The 17,261-nt window shown below is 38.5% G+C and overlaps 2 protein-coding genes across 7 annotated transcripts in view; both read left to right on the top strand.

Annotated features, from left to right (window-relative positions):
• Positions 1–15,508, top strand: part of gfus.2 (GDP-L-fucose synthase, tandem duplicate 2) — a 33,487-nt gene extending 17,979 nt beyond the window's left edge. The window contains exons 5-11 of one of the 5 annotated variants that reach the window (XR_015517570.1): positions 5,143–5,216; positions 8,546–8,679; positions 9,221–9,352; positions 11,104–11,183; positions 11,925–12,024; positions 12,134–13,356; positions 13,397–15,506. Coding sequence is in view for 1 of the 5 variants with exons in the window: in NM_001003528.1 (NP_001003528.1) it covers positions 5,143–5,216; positions 8,546–8,679; positions 9,221–9,352; positions 11,104–11,183; positions 11,925–12,024; positions 12,134–12,189 (576 nt within the window). In the remaining 4 variants the exon portion in view is untranslated. 5 annotated transcript variants of the gene reach the window in all.
• arhgap39 (Rho GTPase activating protein 39) overlaps positions 1–17,261 on the top strand; it is a 297,080-nt gene that overhangs the window by 171,320 nt on the left and 108,499 nt on the right. The gene's annotated exons all lie outside the window — the stretch shown is intronic.

Here is a 17,261-nt window from a genome sequence, read left to right on the forward strand (position 1 = left end):
GGGGGCTAATAATTCTGACTTTAACTGTATATATATATATATATATATATATATATATATATATATATATATATATATATATATATATATATATATATATATAAAACATAGTAAACACAGTAAATAGTAGTATAGTATTAATAATAATAGCAAAAATACAAATAAATAAATAAATAAATAAAATAGGTATCACGGTGGCACAGTGGGTAGCACGATCGCCTCACAGCAAGAAGGTCGCTGGTTCGAGCCTCGGCTGGGTCAGTTGGTGTTTCTGTGTGGAGTTTGCATGTTCTCTCCGTGTTGGCGTGGGTTTCCTCCAGGTGCTCCGGTTTCCCCCACAAGTCCAAACACATGAGCTATAGGGTAATTGGGTAGGCTAAATTGTCCGTAGTGTATAAATGTGTGTATGTGTGTCTGGGCGTTTCCCAGTGATTTGTTGCAGCAGAAAGGGTATCCACTGTGTAAAACATATGCTGGAAAAGTTAATGAATAAAGGGACAAAGCCGAGAAGAAAATGAAGAAATGAATAATAATAAAACAAAAAAGAAAAGCAATAATAATAAATCAGAATAAACGGTACGTTTAACAATCAACATCTCTCTCTCTCTCTCTCTCTCTGTCTCTCTCATGTAAAATGTAAATTTTATCTAAAAATGTTTCCAAAAAATGTGTAGAAATATAATAGCCTCATGACAACCATGTTAATGACAGATTTATGACAAGTTTTGTTGTGTTGGTCATGTCAAGTTGTCATAACTAAGACAAAAACAGGTTGTGATGTATTTAAAGAGTTCAGATGTAAAAGCCGCTAAACGCCACTTCCGCCAACAATGAGAAAATGACACTGAGTGAATGTTTTGGGCACGTAGCACACCATCAACAAATATTTTTGCTTCAAATCATCCACATCTCAGCGTCAGCACATTTAGAAATAACAGTTTGTTGGCAAAAGCCACTAAACGCCACTTGCCTTTGACAGCAAAAGCCGCTATATCCCGAGAACCAATCAGAAGGTGCGAATTGAATCATATGTGTTCAATATAGCAGCTTTATGAGGCTTCATTATGATTCACTTCCGATTTTAAAAGATGGAGTCTGATGAACTGGATGAGGCTGTTCGACTGTCAGTGAATGGCAAATGAAAACGTCCATAACCGCGAAACTCTCTGCATTATAAGAAAAAGAAAACACACTGTACAGTCAGAAGTGTAGCGTGCATTCATAACGTGTTTTTGAGCAGCGACGCTACTTTGAATGAGTCCGATTTACTATAGCTACATTAAACAGCAACTCCATTTCACGAAAGACGAAGTTAAGATTCTTTTCTTTTATCCCATGTGGATGCTATGAGGACAAACAAGAGACAAAGACTGAGTATGGTGAGAATGAATGAATGGCAGCTTCTATAAATTGTCTGAGAGACGTCCCCTTTTTGCCCAGTAGGCCTACCTTGCGTTTTATTTGCTAATGTAAGCCATTTTTTAACAGATAAATATAATATATAGAACTCTACATCATTTATATCAGTGGTTCTCAAAGCGGGGGTCGCGGGACAATGAGAGGGGGTCGCTTGGTGATTTACAAAAATCTAATAAATTTGAATAAACTTTTATGATTACCATTGTTAATCCATAACCTACAGAAGATAAAAAATAGTTACATTAAAAATACAGTATCCAAACAAAAAGCCATCAGCCTTTGGTTTGTTGTTGTTGTTGTTGTTTACATTGGTTGCAACATTAGATTAATGACAAAGCAATAGCGTCAGTGCACCAGATTTTACAGCACTAGCTAAACTTTCTGACACCGTTACAGCACTCACGTACATTTAAAATACAAACAGGACACTAAACATGGAGTATGATGTGTAAGTGGCAGTCTCCAAAATTAAACCAAGAAAAGACTTGGGATGCAACTTAAATATTGTGCCCACCAGTCTAATTAGATGAGGTTAATATAAAATAATCATAATAAAAATGATATGGGACTGTTGCTTTTTTTGTGTTGTCAATATGCTTGTGTTTATATAGGCTGATTGGTTTGTGTGAGTGTTGTGTGCAACGTTTGTATGATTAAAACCACTTACGAAAATAGTGGAGGTCGCGAGTCATTGGCATTGTTATTTTGGGGGTCCCGGGCTGAAAAGTTTGAGAACCCCTGATTTATATTACTTCATATTACCTACTCGTCTGATAAGCTTTTTATATTAATGGACAATGCACAGATATTGATGTTTCACAATGTTTTAGACTACATTATTTTAATCTAACAAGCTTAGTTTACAATGTTTACACTGTTTACATCGCTCTACTTGCATCCACATCCCAAATATAAAAAATGCCAACAGATTGTTCAGATTTAATTAATGTCATTTATAATGTTATTGGTTAGTGCACCTGACAGATTTCATTCTTTCATTTTCCTTCTGCTTTGTCCCTGGTTTACCACAGCAGAATGAACCGCCACTTACTTGACAGATTAATCTATTTTTAATTTTAGGTGTTTAATGTTTGGTAAAATAATTTCTAATGGCATCCTTTTTCAGCTAATTACTCTGTCTTGTCCCGATAGGTGGATTTAGAGGTTTTTGCATAAAAAGCAGATGTGGATTTAGCTGGTTTTGACGCAAAAGAAAATCTCCCTTGTTAAAAACGAAAGAATAGTCTAAAGTGACATGATGAAAAAAAAAAGGTATTTCATTTACCTGCTAATAACCTGATCATTACATATAAAATGAAACTACTGAACCTGATGAGAGGAGCCTGATAGAAAATGCTCATTTACAAGAAAAGAGATGTGATGGATTTACAGGGTTTTGCATCTGAACTCTTCATTTGCTTATATCAAGTTATCATTAACAGTGTCCTGTTTGCATTTAAAATGTCATAACTAAGCGAATGACACTCAATAACAGTTGTCATAAGCATACATAAAGTCTCGCATCACATTTATTCAAGTGTCATGTCATGATTTTAAAGGTCTTATGAACACCCCTTTAGGTAAAGTGTTACAGTCTTTTCTCAATGAAGCATAGGTTGTATTAACACTGTTGTTTGGGATGTTCCAATCAATTCTGGGGGGATTTTGACTCTTAATTTGGCCACAACCTTCTCTGTGTTTCAGCAAATTAAATGATTTTGCTGACAAATCTTTCTACGACACATATTTTAGGAAAATGCTTTGAAAATGTTCAAACACTCAATATACTCTGAGCAAATTGACGCCCCTTTGGTTATTTTGGTGCTGTTTTTGCCCCATTGACCTCCTTTATAATCACATTTATGTTTGCAAAGCCATGACAGCATATAATCATACATTCTGGATTGTTGCTGGGTTTCCCTGTTGGGAGGAGGGACAATGAGTCATTTTTGCTGTTGATTATCAGTTGCAGTGCAAAAAAATCTTAGTTTCTAGCTTTTATATTGAGTTATTTGGAGTATATAGTGACAGTAAACACAGTAAGTGTATTTCTGCACACACACAAACTATAATCTGATGTTTCTATCAGGAATTAGCATTGTCCTAGCATGTTTGTAGCATGTAGCATGCTAGGACTGTAGTTTGTAGCATGTTGTTAACATTATTCAAATATGAATTAATGAATAAGCATGTTGTCATGTTTCTAAAATGAATTAGCATGTTATTAGCATGTCTCTAGCATGAATTAGCGTGTAACTAGAATTATTATAGGATCAATTAGAATGTTGTAAGCATGATTCTAACATGATTTAGTATGTTACTAACACAAATTAGCATGTTGTTGACATAATTTTAGTATGAATTAGCATATAACTAGCATGAATTAGCATGTTATTAGCATATTTCTAACATTGATTAGCATGTTGTTAACATGATTCCAACATGAAACAGCAGGTTGTTAGCATGATTCTAACATGACTTAGCATGTTGTTAACATGTTTCCAGCATGAATTAGCATGTTGTTTGCATGATTCTATTATGAATTAGCATGTTGTTAGCATGTTTCTAACATTGAATAGCATGTTGTTAACATGTTTCTAGCATGTTGTTAGCATGATTCTAGTATGAATTAGCATTAGCATGTAGTATGAATTAGCATGTTATTAACGTGTTTCTAACATGGAATAGCATGTTGTTAGCATGTTTCTAGCATAAATTAGCATGTTGTTAGCATGTTTCTAGCATAAATTAGCATGTTGTTAGCATGATTCTAGTATGAATTAGCATTAGCATGTAGTATGAATTAGCATGTTATTAACACTTAATAACAGTTGTCATAAGCATACATAAAGTCTCGCATCACATTTATTCAAGTGTCATGTCATGATTTTAAAGGTCTTATGAACACCCCTCTAGGTAAAGTGTTACAGTCTTTTCTCAATGAAGCATAGGTTGTTTTAACACTGTTGTTTGGGATGTTCCAATCAATTCTGGGGGATTTTGACTCTTAATTTGGCCACAACCTTCTCTGTGTTTCAGCAAATTAAATGATTTTGCTGACAAATCTTTCTACGACACATATTTTAGGAAAATGCTTTGAAAATGTTTAAACACTCAATATACTCTGAGCAAATTGACGCCCCTTTGGTTATTTTGGTGCTGTTTCTGCCCCATTGACCTCCTTTATAATAACATTTATGGTTGCAAAGCCATGACAGCATATAATCATACATTCTGGATTGTTGCTGTTTGGAAAAGGGACAATGAGTCATTTTTGCTGTTAATCATCGGTTGCAGTGCAAAAAAAAAAAAGAGCTTAGTTTCTAGCTTTTATATTGAGTTATTTGGAGAATATAGTGACAGTAAACACAGTAAGTGTATTTCTGCACACACACACACACACACACTATAATCCGCTCTTTTACTCCACTGAACTCCATATAAAAGCCAGAAACTCTTCAGCACAGGCCGATCTAAAGGGTTAATGCTGACAACTGATGATCAACAGTAATAATAACACATTTTACCTTTTCCAAACAGGGAAAACCAGCAACACTCAAGAATGCATGTATATGTGCTGTCATAACTTTGCATTATAATAGAAGTCAATGGGGCAAAAACAGCCCCCAACATAACCAATGGGAAGTCAATCTGAACAATACACAAAGGTTAAATTAAGCTGCTTAAATTCCTCTGTCTCTCTCTCTCTCTCTCTCTCACCAGATGCATGATGGCGCTCCTCATGACTCTAATTACGGTTATGCCTACGCTAAGCGCATGATTGACGTGCACAACAGGTCAGTTTGTCTCTTTTAACGTAAAAGTTCACTTGTGTTGAGCCGTTCTGGGTGTAGCTCAGAAATTAACATCCGTATAGCATTTCAAAACCTAAAAGTGTTGCAAAGCTCTGTTTTGTTTGGGGAAAATGAAACCTGCCTTTACTGGCGTCTTGGTTTTTTGTGTGTAGTGTCAGTATTGGGGCGTGGCGTGATGTTTGTTATGTAGACGCACTCGAGCGTGACTCTGGATATACAGGTTTGGGTTTCCCATTACTGTTAGTTCTGCCACGTACACACTGCGCATATACACTGATCTCAGTTCAGCTTTAAGCTTTCTGTTTATGGGTAGCTGACATATGGGCAATAAATCCTTATTGACATGATAGCATCACACAGTTGCTGCAGATTTGTCGGCTGCACATCCATTATGCCAACCTCCCGTTCCACCACATCCCAAAGCTGCTCTATTGGATTGAGCTCTGGTGGCTGTGGAGGCCATTTGAGTACAGTGAACTCATTGTCATGTTCAAGAAACCAGTCTGAGATGATTGAGCTTTATGACATGGTGCGTTATCCTGCTGGAAGTAGCCATCAGAAGATGGAGACACTGTGCTCATAAAGGGATGGACATGGTCAGCAACAATACTCAGGTAGGCTGTGGCGTTGATGCTCAATTGGTACTAATGAACCCAAAGAAAATCTCCCCCACACCATTACACCACCACCACCAGCCTGAACCACTGATACAAGGCAGGATGGATCCATGCTTTCATGTTGTTGAGGCCAAATTCTGACCCGAGCATCCGAATGTGTCAGCAGAAATGGAGACTCAACAGAGCAGGCAACGTTTCTCCAATCTTCTATTGTCCAGTTTTGGTGAGTCTGTGTGAATTGTAGCCTCAGTTTCCTGTTCTTAGCTGACAGGAGTGGCACCCGGTGTGCTCTTCTGCTGCTGTAGCCCATCCGCCTCAAGGTTGGACGTGTTGTGTGTTCAGAGATGCTCTTCTGCAGAGCTCGGTTGTAACGAGTGCTTATTTGACTTACTGTTGCCTTTATATCAGCTGGAACCAGTCTGGCCATTCTCCTCTGACCTCTGGCATCAACAAGGCATTTGCGCCCACAGAACTGCCGCTCACTGGATATTTCCTCTTTGTCAGACCATTCTCTGTAAACCCTAGAGATGGTTGTGCATGAAAATCCCAGTAGATCAGCAGGTTAGAGTTTGAAGTGTTCTGGTTTAATTGTTTAACACTTGTGAAAGACAATGGTGGAGAGAGATGCTAGTTTGAGCTGCATTTCTACCAGTGCTGCTAACAATATTGATTTGATGAAGTTGCAAATGTTGGAAAGCACAGATAGGTTTTAATCAATGACTGTAAAAAATATGGACGACGCGACAGCCCCTTTTCCCATTAAGCGCCTTGAGGGCAAAACGCCTGCTTGACGGGCACAAACTGTCGCAAAAGACTGCTGAAATTGGAGCCTTGACATGCGCAGAAGGACTGTCTGATGGAGCCAGAGGAGGAGCCGCGAAAATGAGCGGAGTCGAGCTTCCAATCAAACGCTTTATGTAAAATCAACCACGCCCCCCGAACTTCTCAGCATGCGTTTGCTGTCATATCAACACAAATGGATGTAATAACGTTAACAAATATGAGGGTTTTATATATTCAATCGCGCCAGCTCCAGGCCGCAGCGCATAACCTACTCGCGGCGTCGCGGGCTGATTCCGGCTCGCTCGGCCGCCGCATCTGGCTCAATTGACTCGGGCTGGAATCGGGCAGTGAGTCCAGGCATCCGGAGTAGGTCCAGCAGAGGTAGTCAGTCTGAGCTCTGAGGGGTAAGTCTCCGGCAGGCGAGAATCTAGCCGAAACTGGTCCGAGTGTATTTTGCCATCTGGGTGGTTAGGCGTGTATCAGCAAACTAATAAAGCCCGAAAAAAGCCCTGAACTTAGCGAATAAACAGTGTTCCACCAGGATCATGTATGTCAGAAACTGTAGTTTACTGCTGAACTCATTTTGTCATGGTAAAATAACACAGAAATCGAATAATAACACTTCAGTCTCCTGCCGAAGCTCAGACGGTCTGCTTTGAGAAACTGTCAATCACAGCTGTCAATCACGATGACACGCCCAGCATTAAATTACTGCTAAAAACAAACTGTTTACAAAAATGAAGATCTGCACCTATTTCAGCACAATAACCAGTGCCTTAATCCACCAGAACCATCTTTCAGGACATTTTATTGCAAGTGTAATACATTTTTTTTATTTGGGCTCAAGTCTCCTTCATTAACACGGAGGAGGCGGGCTTTATGACTTGTACTGCAGCCAGCCCCCAAGGGGCGATCTAACGGCCGAGACCTTCACTCAAACACAGGCTTGCGGCACACTTGGTTTTAATCCATCATGCCATTTCCTCTGGAAAGGACTTCAGTGGTTTTAATTTTCAGCATGGTAATGATCCACTAATTGCAGTGAAATCCTATTTGGGGAAAGAAAACTGCTGATGAAACACAGACTGTAGTGAAATGGCCTCCACAGTGTCCAAACCTGAACATTATAGAGGCTGTATGGGATCACCTGGACAAAAAAGGAAAGATAAGACACTCTAAGGCTAAAGAATAAGCTAAAAGACGCCTGGTATTTCATAGCACGTTATTTCATGAAATCTCAAGACAATTTAAGGGAAGCCACATTAAACATTTGCTTTGAAATGTTGTGCTGTTGTTGTTTGGCTTAGTCCCTTTATTTATCTGGGGTCGCCACAGCAGAATGAACCGCTAACTTATCCAGCAAATGTTTTCACGCAGCGGATGCCCTTCCATCACTGGGAAACACCCATACACACTATACACTACGGTCAATTTTAGCATACCCAATTCACCTGTATCACATGTCTCTGGATTTCTGGGGGAAACCAGAGCACCTGGAGGAAACCCACGCCAACACTACCTACTGCGCCACTGTGTCGCCTATATATATTTACATATAAAACATCATTTTTGAAGGAAAATAGATGCATTTATGTAGGGCTGGACTATAATTCAATATCAATATGTATCACGATAGATTTTTTTTAATATAGGTGATATAATTTTTTAACCCATTTCCGGTATTTCGATATACATTTGCAAGCGTATGTTTTATTACGTATATAAGATCTTATACCTCGTATCATTTGTCACTGAATGACTTTATCACAGTCTAGGGCTGCATGATATTGTCATACGCTGTTGGTTTACCTGTCTAGCTGTGCCATTTTAAGTGCAGTGATGATTATTACATCTGAAGACGCTTTAATTTAATTTAACATGCTGTGTGTGTTTGTCTCCTGTGTGTTTCAGAGCGTTGTATCAGCAGTATGGCAGGAAATACACAGCCGTCATCCCGACTAACATGTTTGGAGCCCATGATAATTTCAACATCGAGGACGGTCACGTGATGCCAGGGTTGATCCACAAGACATACCTAGCTAAGAGTGAGACACATTTTAACTTGGATAATCATTCACACTCTGAAGTAGCAGTCAAAGGTCGCGTCATTCAGCTTTCTGTTTATGAAAGTCTGGATCACACTGCAAAGCATGCTTTTCTTGTTTCTTGTCTAAATATCTATAAATATCATATATCAAGAAGCATTTTCTAGACAAGCAAAACATAATGTCTTGTTTTAAGAAATAATGAATCAAAATTAAGTGAGTTTTTCATTAAAACGAGCTAAATAATCTGCCATTGTGGTAAGAAAAGTAGTCTTGTTTTTCCTTTTGACATAAGAGTACTTTGCTTACACTTAAAATGTCCTGATCAGTGCACTGACTAGTGAACAATTGAGCTGATTGAGACACATCCACATTCAGAGCATTCTGCATGGTTATGTGATAAATGTGTGTGTGTGTGTGTGTGTGTGTGTGTGTGTGTGTGTGTGTGTGTGTGTGTGTGTGTGTGTGTGTGTGTGTGTGTGTGTGTGTGTGTGTGTGTGTGTGTGTGTGTGTGTGTGTGTGTGTGTGTGTGTGTTTATAGAGGAAGGTAAACCTCTGGTGGTCTGGGGTTCCGGTCGCGCCCTGCGGCAGTTCATCTATTCTCTGGATCTGGCTCGTCTGTTTGTGTGGGTTCTGAGGAATTATGATGAGGTGGAGCCCATCATTGTTTCAGGTAATAAACAGTGTATAAAGTATTAATTCTCTTCCAGAATGAACGTGTCCTGATTGTTTACCCTCTTGTCTTGAAAGATGTTCATTTGTTTCTTCAGTTGAAAACAAATGAAGGTTTTTGAGGTGAATGTGCAGGATTGTTTTTGTATAGTGGACTTTTATGGTGCTCAGTGAAATGATATGGCTTAGGCCATTAATATAAAAAATATTGGTTGCTTTTGGGATTTAAAAGGCTTTTAGTTTTTTAAGAAATTGACTGGTGATTTCCCTTTTTTAGAGCTGTGGCAAAAAGATTTAGTCAAGAAACTGCATTGTTTCTGAGATTTTCAAAATGCATCGCTGTTCTCTCTTCAATCCATTCTGAGTGTAGTTTTTAACAGCAGATGGCGCTGTTTGCTTTACAAACACCCATACTCTGCTTGAATCCATTGCCAAAATAAAAATTAAGGCTAACATACAGCCGAAAACACAATCGCTCTTCCTCGTGAGTGTATGACTTGAAATTAGCCCAGAGTACCATCTGCTGTTAAAAACCAGCCTAGAGCGCCATCTGCTGTTATAAAACTAGCCTAGAGCACCGTCTGATGGTAAAAACTAACCTAGAGCGCCATCTGCTGTAAAAACTAGCCTAGAGTACCATCTGCTTTTAAAAGTAGCCTAGAGCGCCATCTTCTGTAAAAAAAAAACTAGCCTAGAGTGACATCTGGTGTGGTTGAAAAACTAGCCTAGAGCACCGTCTGCTGTTAAAAACTAGCCTTGAGCGCACCTGCTTTTAAAAACTAGCCTAGAGCGCCATCTGGTGTTAAAAACTAGTGTAGAGCATCATCTGCTGTTAAAAACTAGCCTAGAGCGCCATCTGGTGTTAAAAACTCGCATAGAGTTCCATATGCTGTTAAAAACCAGCCTATAGCGCCATCTGCTGTTATAAAACTAGCCTTGAGCACCGTCTGCTGGTAAAAACTAGCCCAGAGCGCCATCTGCTGTTATAAAACTAGCCTAGAGCACCGTTTGCTGGTAAAAACTAGCCCAGAGCGCCATCTGCTGTAAACACTAGCCTAGACTACCATCTGCTGTTAAAACTAGCCTAGAGCGCCATCTGGTGTGGTTAAAAAACTAGCCTAGAGCACCGTCTGCTGTTAAAACTAGCCTAGAGCGCCATCTGGTGTGGTTAAAAAACTAGCCTAGAGCACCGTCTGCTGTTAAAACTAGCCTAGAGCGCCATCTGGTGTGGTTAAAAAACTAGCCTAGAGCACCGTCTGCTGTTAAAAACTACCCTATAGCGCCGTCTGCTGTTAAAACTAGCCTAGAGCGCCGTCTGCTGTTAAAACTAGCCTATAGCACCGTCTGCTGTTAAAACTAGCCTAGAGCGCCATCTGGTGTGGTTAAAAAACTAGCCTAGAGCACCGTCTGCTGTTAAAAACTACCCTATAGCGCCGTCTGCTGTTAAAACTAGCCTAGAGCGCCGTCTGCTGTTAAAACTAGCCTAGAGTGCCTTTTACTATTTAAAAACTAGTCTAGAGCACCGTCTGTTGTTAAAAACTAGCATAGAGCGCCATCTGTTGTTAAAAGCTAGCCTCCTAGCTTGACGTCTGTTTTTAAAAACTAGCCTAGAGCACCATCTGCTTTTAAATCTAGCGTAAAGTTAACTATCTGTATGTTTTCTCTCTGGAGGTAAGCTGATTGTTTAAGTTTGCTGCTGCGACTTTTCTTTCTGATGTCAATATTGGTGTTTCTCTTTGTTTCTCTGTACAGTCAGTGAGGAGGAGGAGCTGACCGTGAAGGATGCTGTGGACGCAATCGTTGAAGGTTTTGGGTTCAAAGGTGAAGTGATTGTATCCTTTCAACACAAGCAGCAGCAGTTACTTTTACAGCTGACAAAATAAGATATTTAGCAGAATGTCCAGGATGCACCATAACAAATAATGGGAATCATTAGTTACAAAGTTACCAGTTACTGTAATCAAATTACTTTTCCACTGAAAAAATTAAGGGATTACTTTTCATTTGTAGGTAAATTAATCACAGTTACTTATATATTTGGCTTTAATTCTGTAATTAAATCCAACAGTTGTGTATAAATAATTTCAGAGGAATATATGTTTTTTAGTTATTTAGCTTCTCAGTGTCCATGTTCAGTCTATCCACTGTATCTGTTCAGCTGAGGGAACGAAACCAACCCAGTAAAGTCAGACAGAGCGATATTCACAATAGCAGCGACTTTGTAACTGCCTGACACTCTGAATGGCGATGGATAGTTCTTTCCGCTGTGGTGACCCCTGATAAATAAAGGACGAAGCTGAAGGAATAAAAGAAAGATAACATTTGACTCAAAGTTAAAGGTTTAAAAGAGTTTTAATTTATCTATGCAATAAGCTTTTAAGGAGTATTGAATCAACTAATTCAGCTTCTTTTCATCTTTACTTTTAATGATGTAATTAGTAATTAATTATGTTTGAAATAACGTACCCAACACTGACGATGTGCATCATAAAAGTTGTTTTGATGATGATTTTCCTCCTTCATGAAGTGACACCGGGAAGAGTGTTTAATAACCCTTAACTAAGCGCTCTCAGTATGACACCAGTAAATCAGACGGACAGATCAAGAAAACCGCTAATAACGGCAAACTGCGCAGATACCTGCCAGACTTCAAGTTCACTCCATTCAAAGAAGGTGATCATTTACACACACACACACACACACACACACACTGAAGAAATGTAATAGTGACTGCAGTCAATAAAGCAAGATTTTTTCATAACTGCTTCTTTCTTTTTTCCAGCCGTCAAGGAGACGTGTGATTGGTTCGCAGCCAATTATGAAACCGCCCGTACATGAAGATCCTCATTAGCTCTGGAGAGTTTAACTACTGTTCAGTGCTAGAAATGAAGCAATGACTGATCAAACTGTTTGAAAAGGCCTTAATTTTGGTACATGAAATAACTCGATGTTAAAGAGCCCCTATTATGGGGAAATGAGCTTCTATGCAGTGTGTAGCACAGCTCTAAGTGAATGAAAACATCCAGCTGAGGTTTAAATCTGAAAGTGCACAGTGTTTAAAACTATTATCTCACAAACAAAAAGAGTCACGACTCAAGAGTTCATTCAGGTTTCCAACACCATGTCACGGCAATTCGTAACTTTTCGTTTAGTAGCTAATTGGTTTGAATTCGTATGGTCTTATTCCTATATTTTAGTTTGAGTTTTTTCCTCCCCCAATGATAGTTGAGTTTAGGGATGGGGTTTGGTGCCACGCCCCCTTTTTACATTGTTTTTATTTAATTATATTTAATTTTCGTACTACTGAATTTGTACAAATTAGTCACTAAACTGACAATACATTTCCTCTTGAGATCAGCAGGCTGGAAAGTCTGACCGGTGGCTGTTTAAAAACACCAGTAGATGGCGCCAAACGCTTGTTTTTATACAATGCGATCTCACACCAATTCATAACTTTGATTTAGTGACTAATTCATATGAAATTGTATGATGCCATTCGTTCATTTTAGTATGATTTTCTCATCCCCCAATGACGGTTGGGTTTAGGGGTGCGGTTTGGTGCCACAATTTCTTTTAAAAATTGGACATTTTTGTACCACTGAACACGTAGGAGTTCATACAATTTAGTGACTGAACTGACAAAACGTAAAATAGTTACGTTCTCTCGTAAGATCAGCAGGCTGGAAAGAATAGATCAGTAGCTGTTTAAAAAAATACCAGTAGATGGCGCCAAACACATGGTTAAATATGATGTTATCTCCTGCCAATTCATAATTTTGATTTAGTGGCTAGTTCGAATGAATTTGTACGATCTCATTTGTACATTTTAGTATGATTTGATCATCCTCCATTAATAGTTTGGTTTAGGGATGGGGTTTGGTGCCACGCCCCTTTTTTAACATTTTTTATTTAATTTTCGTACTACTGAACTTGTATAAATTCGTACAAATTAGTCACTAAACTGACAATACGTGAAATAGTTATGTTTCCTTGTGAGATCAGCAGGCTGGAAAATCTGACCGGCGGCTGTTTAGAAAAACACCAGTAGATGGCACCAAACACATTGTGTTATACAATGTTATCTCACGCCAATTCATAAATTTGATTTAGGGGCTAATTCATGTGAATTTTGATGCCATTTGCTCATTTTAGTATGATTTTCTTATGCCCCAATGATGGGTGGGTTTAGGGGTGGGGTTTGGTGCCACGAGTTCTTTTAAAAATTGGACATAGAAGTTCATAATATTCACACATAGGAGTTCTAATGATTTAGTGACTAAACTGACAAAACGTAAAATAAGTATGAATGGTAAAGTTATCTCGTGACATCAGCTGGCTGCAAACGATAGATCAGCGGCTGTTTAAAAAAACACCAGTAGATGGCGCCAAGCACGTGATGTTCTCTCCTGCCAGTTCATAACCTTGATTTAGTGGCTAATTCGAATGAATTTGTACAATCCCATTCATACAATTTAGTATGATTTGCTCATCCTCCAATGATTGTTGGGTTTAGGGGTTTAGTTTGGTGCCACACCTCCTTTTAAAAAACGTACATTTTCATACTACTGAACACATGAATTTGTACAAATTAGTCTCTAAACTGGCAAAATGTGAAATAGTTACGTTTCCTCGTGAGAACAGCAGACGGGAAAAGATAGATCAGCAGCTGTTTAAATAAACACTGGTAGATGGCGCCAAACACATGGTTAAATAAGACGCTATCTCCACCAATTCATAACTTTGATTTAGTGGCTGATTCGTATAAATTTGTATGATGCTATTTATACAATTTAGTATGATTTTCTCACCCCCAATGATGGTTGGGTTTAGGGGTGGAGTTTGGTGCTACCCTCCTTTGAATTTTTTTTACATTTTTGTATGACTAAACTTATATGAATTAGCGACTAAATAGACAAAATGTGCCGTCCTTAAGTTTCCTCATGAGATCAGCAGACTGGAAAATCTGACCAGCGGCTGTTTTAAAAAAACACCAGTAAATGGCGCCAAACACATTGTTATTTAATATGTTAATCTCTAATTACTAACTTTGATTTAGCGGCTAATTTGTATGAATTCGTGTGATGCCATTCGTTCATTTTAGTATACTTTTCTCATCTCCCAGTAAAGGTTGGGTTTAGGGGTGGGGTTTGGTGACACGCCTCCTTTTAAAAATCATACATTTTCATAACCACTGAACTTTTATGAATTTGTCTAAATTAGCCACTAAATCATCAAAGTGTGAAATAGTTATGTTTCCTTGTGAGATCAGCAGGCTGGAAAATTTGACCAGCAGCTGTTTAGAAAAGCACCAGTAGATGGCGCCAAACACATTGTGTTATTCAATGCTACTTAACACCAACTTTTATTTAGTGGCTAATTCGTATGAATTCATACGATATCCTTTGTACAATTTAGTACGATTAACTCATCATACCCTAATGACTAATGTTGAGTTCAGGGGCGGGGTTTGGTGGTGCCACTTTTAAAAATCGTACATTTTTGTATAAATTCGCCATTAAACTAACAAAACGTAAAATAGTTACGTTTCCTCATGAGATCAGGCCGGGATTTCAGATCTTATCAGTTTTGTCATCATCGAAACACAGACCCAGGAAAAGTCTAGTAGTTACACTTTTGTTGCAGTGTCGATTAACACTGAATGTATGTCATCATTACTTCTCGGAGTTACAGTTAAGAATAAAGCAATATGCTGGTGTTTAATTGGGATGTTTTAATGAGTTTCTGCATTGGGCTCACATATTGACCGGATCATTGAACCAATCATTTAGGATAGTTGGGTAAAAATAAATGCATAACATAAGGCATATTAAAAGTGTTTTTTGACCTTGCATGCATTTTAGCCTGTTGTTGGAAACCCCCAGAACTACAATATGACCTTTAATGATGCATAATAGGGGCTCTTTAACATGATCTTGTTATGTTTTTTTCATATAAACCACTCTTTGTGCTGTGTTTGGTGTTTATTTGGGTTTATTTTTATAATGATGTTTGGTTTACATTCATAATATATTAAATTCAAAGTAAGAATGTTTTACTTTATCGCTAAATTGTGGATTATTTTAGTTAGTAGGATCATTCTAGTAGTTTGTTCATTTGCAGCGATTAAAAAATAAATAAAATTGCTTTTAAAATAATCTGAAGTGTGTGTGCATTCTGGCTATAAGATGACAAGGATGATTCATTTACTTTGTTATTTATAATCACTTATTAAATTAATCAAGTGATAATTTTAAGAATGCATTTAATTTTGCAAAGCTTATTATGACTGTGTGTTTTGAAGGGGAAATAATGGCTGTCAGTAGTTCAGAGTAATTCAGCATTTGTTGTATAGCTTCATCTGTCTGCCTACTGCTGGCTGAAAGAAAAAAGTGAATGGCTATTTTACGTATTGTTCTGTTACAAAAAAGAAAAAAAACTAGATGTCTCTTCACCATGTGGTCAGAGAATTTCATCAACATCGCAGGTAATGTTGTCATTAGCAAGACACCTTGAAAAGAAACATCTTGAGTGATGAGTCAATCCTTGTATTGCTGCTTGGCACTGTGTATCGGCTTAGATTTGGCTGTACTCTCAGTCCAGCTTCCCTCAGCGTCAGGCCGTGGTTGACAGTGTGGTCAACCAGTGTCAGATCTCATTGGTCACATTCGGTCCTCTTTGAGCACCTTCTTGTCTTGGTTTTCCTCTACCTCCAGCATGCCCTCCATCTCTTCCTCTGTTGATTCCTCTTCCTCCCCTTCCTACTACTCCTCCTCCTCTTCCTCCTTGTACTCCTCGTCATTTGACTCTTTCTTTGACTCTTTCCATTGTGCTTGAAGGCCGATGAACTCACCTGCTGCTATAGTGCGTCAACACCTGAATGGTGTGTCTAAAATTAAGCAAACAAGCGTTTGCACACCTGATGACTGTGTTGAACTAATTGGTTGGACGGTGCTGTAATTTGACAGTCAGTGCTTTGGTATTGCAAGGAAGTGACTTCATGATAGATTTATGTGTGTAAAGCTGCGGTCACACTGGGCTTTTCCTCCCATAGACTTCCATTCATACACACGCGAATGCGTCAGACGGGAAATGTGATTTTACAGCTTTTTTATTGTTAATAAATTTGCAACAATTTCAAAAACTCTTTGTTCACATTGTCATTATGGGGGATTGTGTGTAGAATGTTGAGGAAATCAATTAATTTAATCAGTTTTGGAATAAGGCTGTGACATAAACAAATGTGGAAAGTGAAGCGACATCAATACTTTCCAGATGCACTGTACATGTTGATTTATTTATTGTTATGGCCGGGGCAACACGGTGGCTCAGTGGTTAGCACTGTGGCCTCACAGTAAGAAGATCGCTGGTTCGAGCCATGGCTCATTTCTGTGTGGAGTTTGCATGTTCTCATGTTGGTGTTGGTTTCCTCCACAGTCCAAACACATGCGCTATAGGGGAACTGATGAACTAAACTGGCCGTAGTGTATAAGCGCGTGTGTGAATGGGTGTTCCCAGTACTGGGTTGCGGCTGAAAGGACATCCGCTGTGTAAAACACATGCTGGAATAGTTGGCGGTTCATTCCGCTGTAGCCACCCTTGATAAAAAAAAAGGTACTAAGCCAAAGGAAAAATGAATGAATAAAAAAAAACAAGGCTAAACTTAGGCTGTCAGTGAAAATCTAAATGATGTCTAAATAATAGCTTAAAACTCGACTAGTCAAAGTCAAGTCAAAGTCAGCTTTATTGTCAATTCAGCCACATGTACAAGACATACAGAGAATCGAAATTGCGTTACTCTCAGACCCAAGGTGCTTAACATTAATATAAAATATATATATAAAAAATAGTAGAGTTTAAGAAAAAAAGAAAATTTAGAAAATTTACAGTATATACATTGCACATAAATGTGG

Source organism: Danio rerio, chromosome 20 (assembly GCF_052040795.2).
Source record: "Danio rerio strain M-AB ecotype USA chromosome 20, GRCz13ab, whole genome shotgun sequence".
Taxonomy (NCBI): Eukaryota; Metazoa; Chordata; class Actinopteri; order Cypriniformes; family Danionidae; genus Danio; species Danio rerio.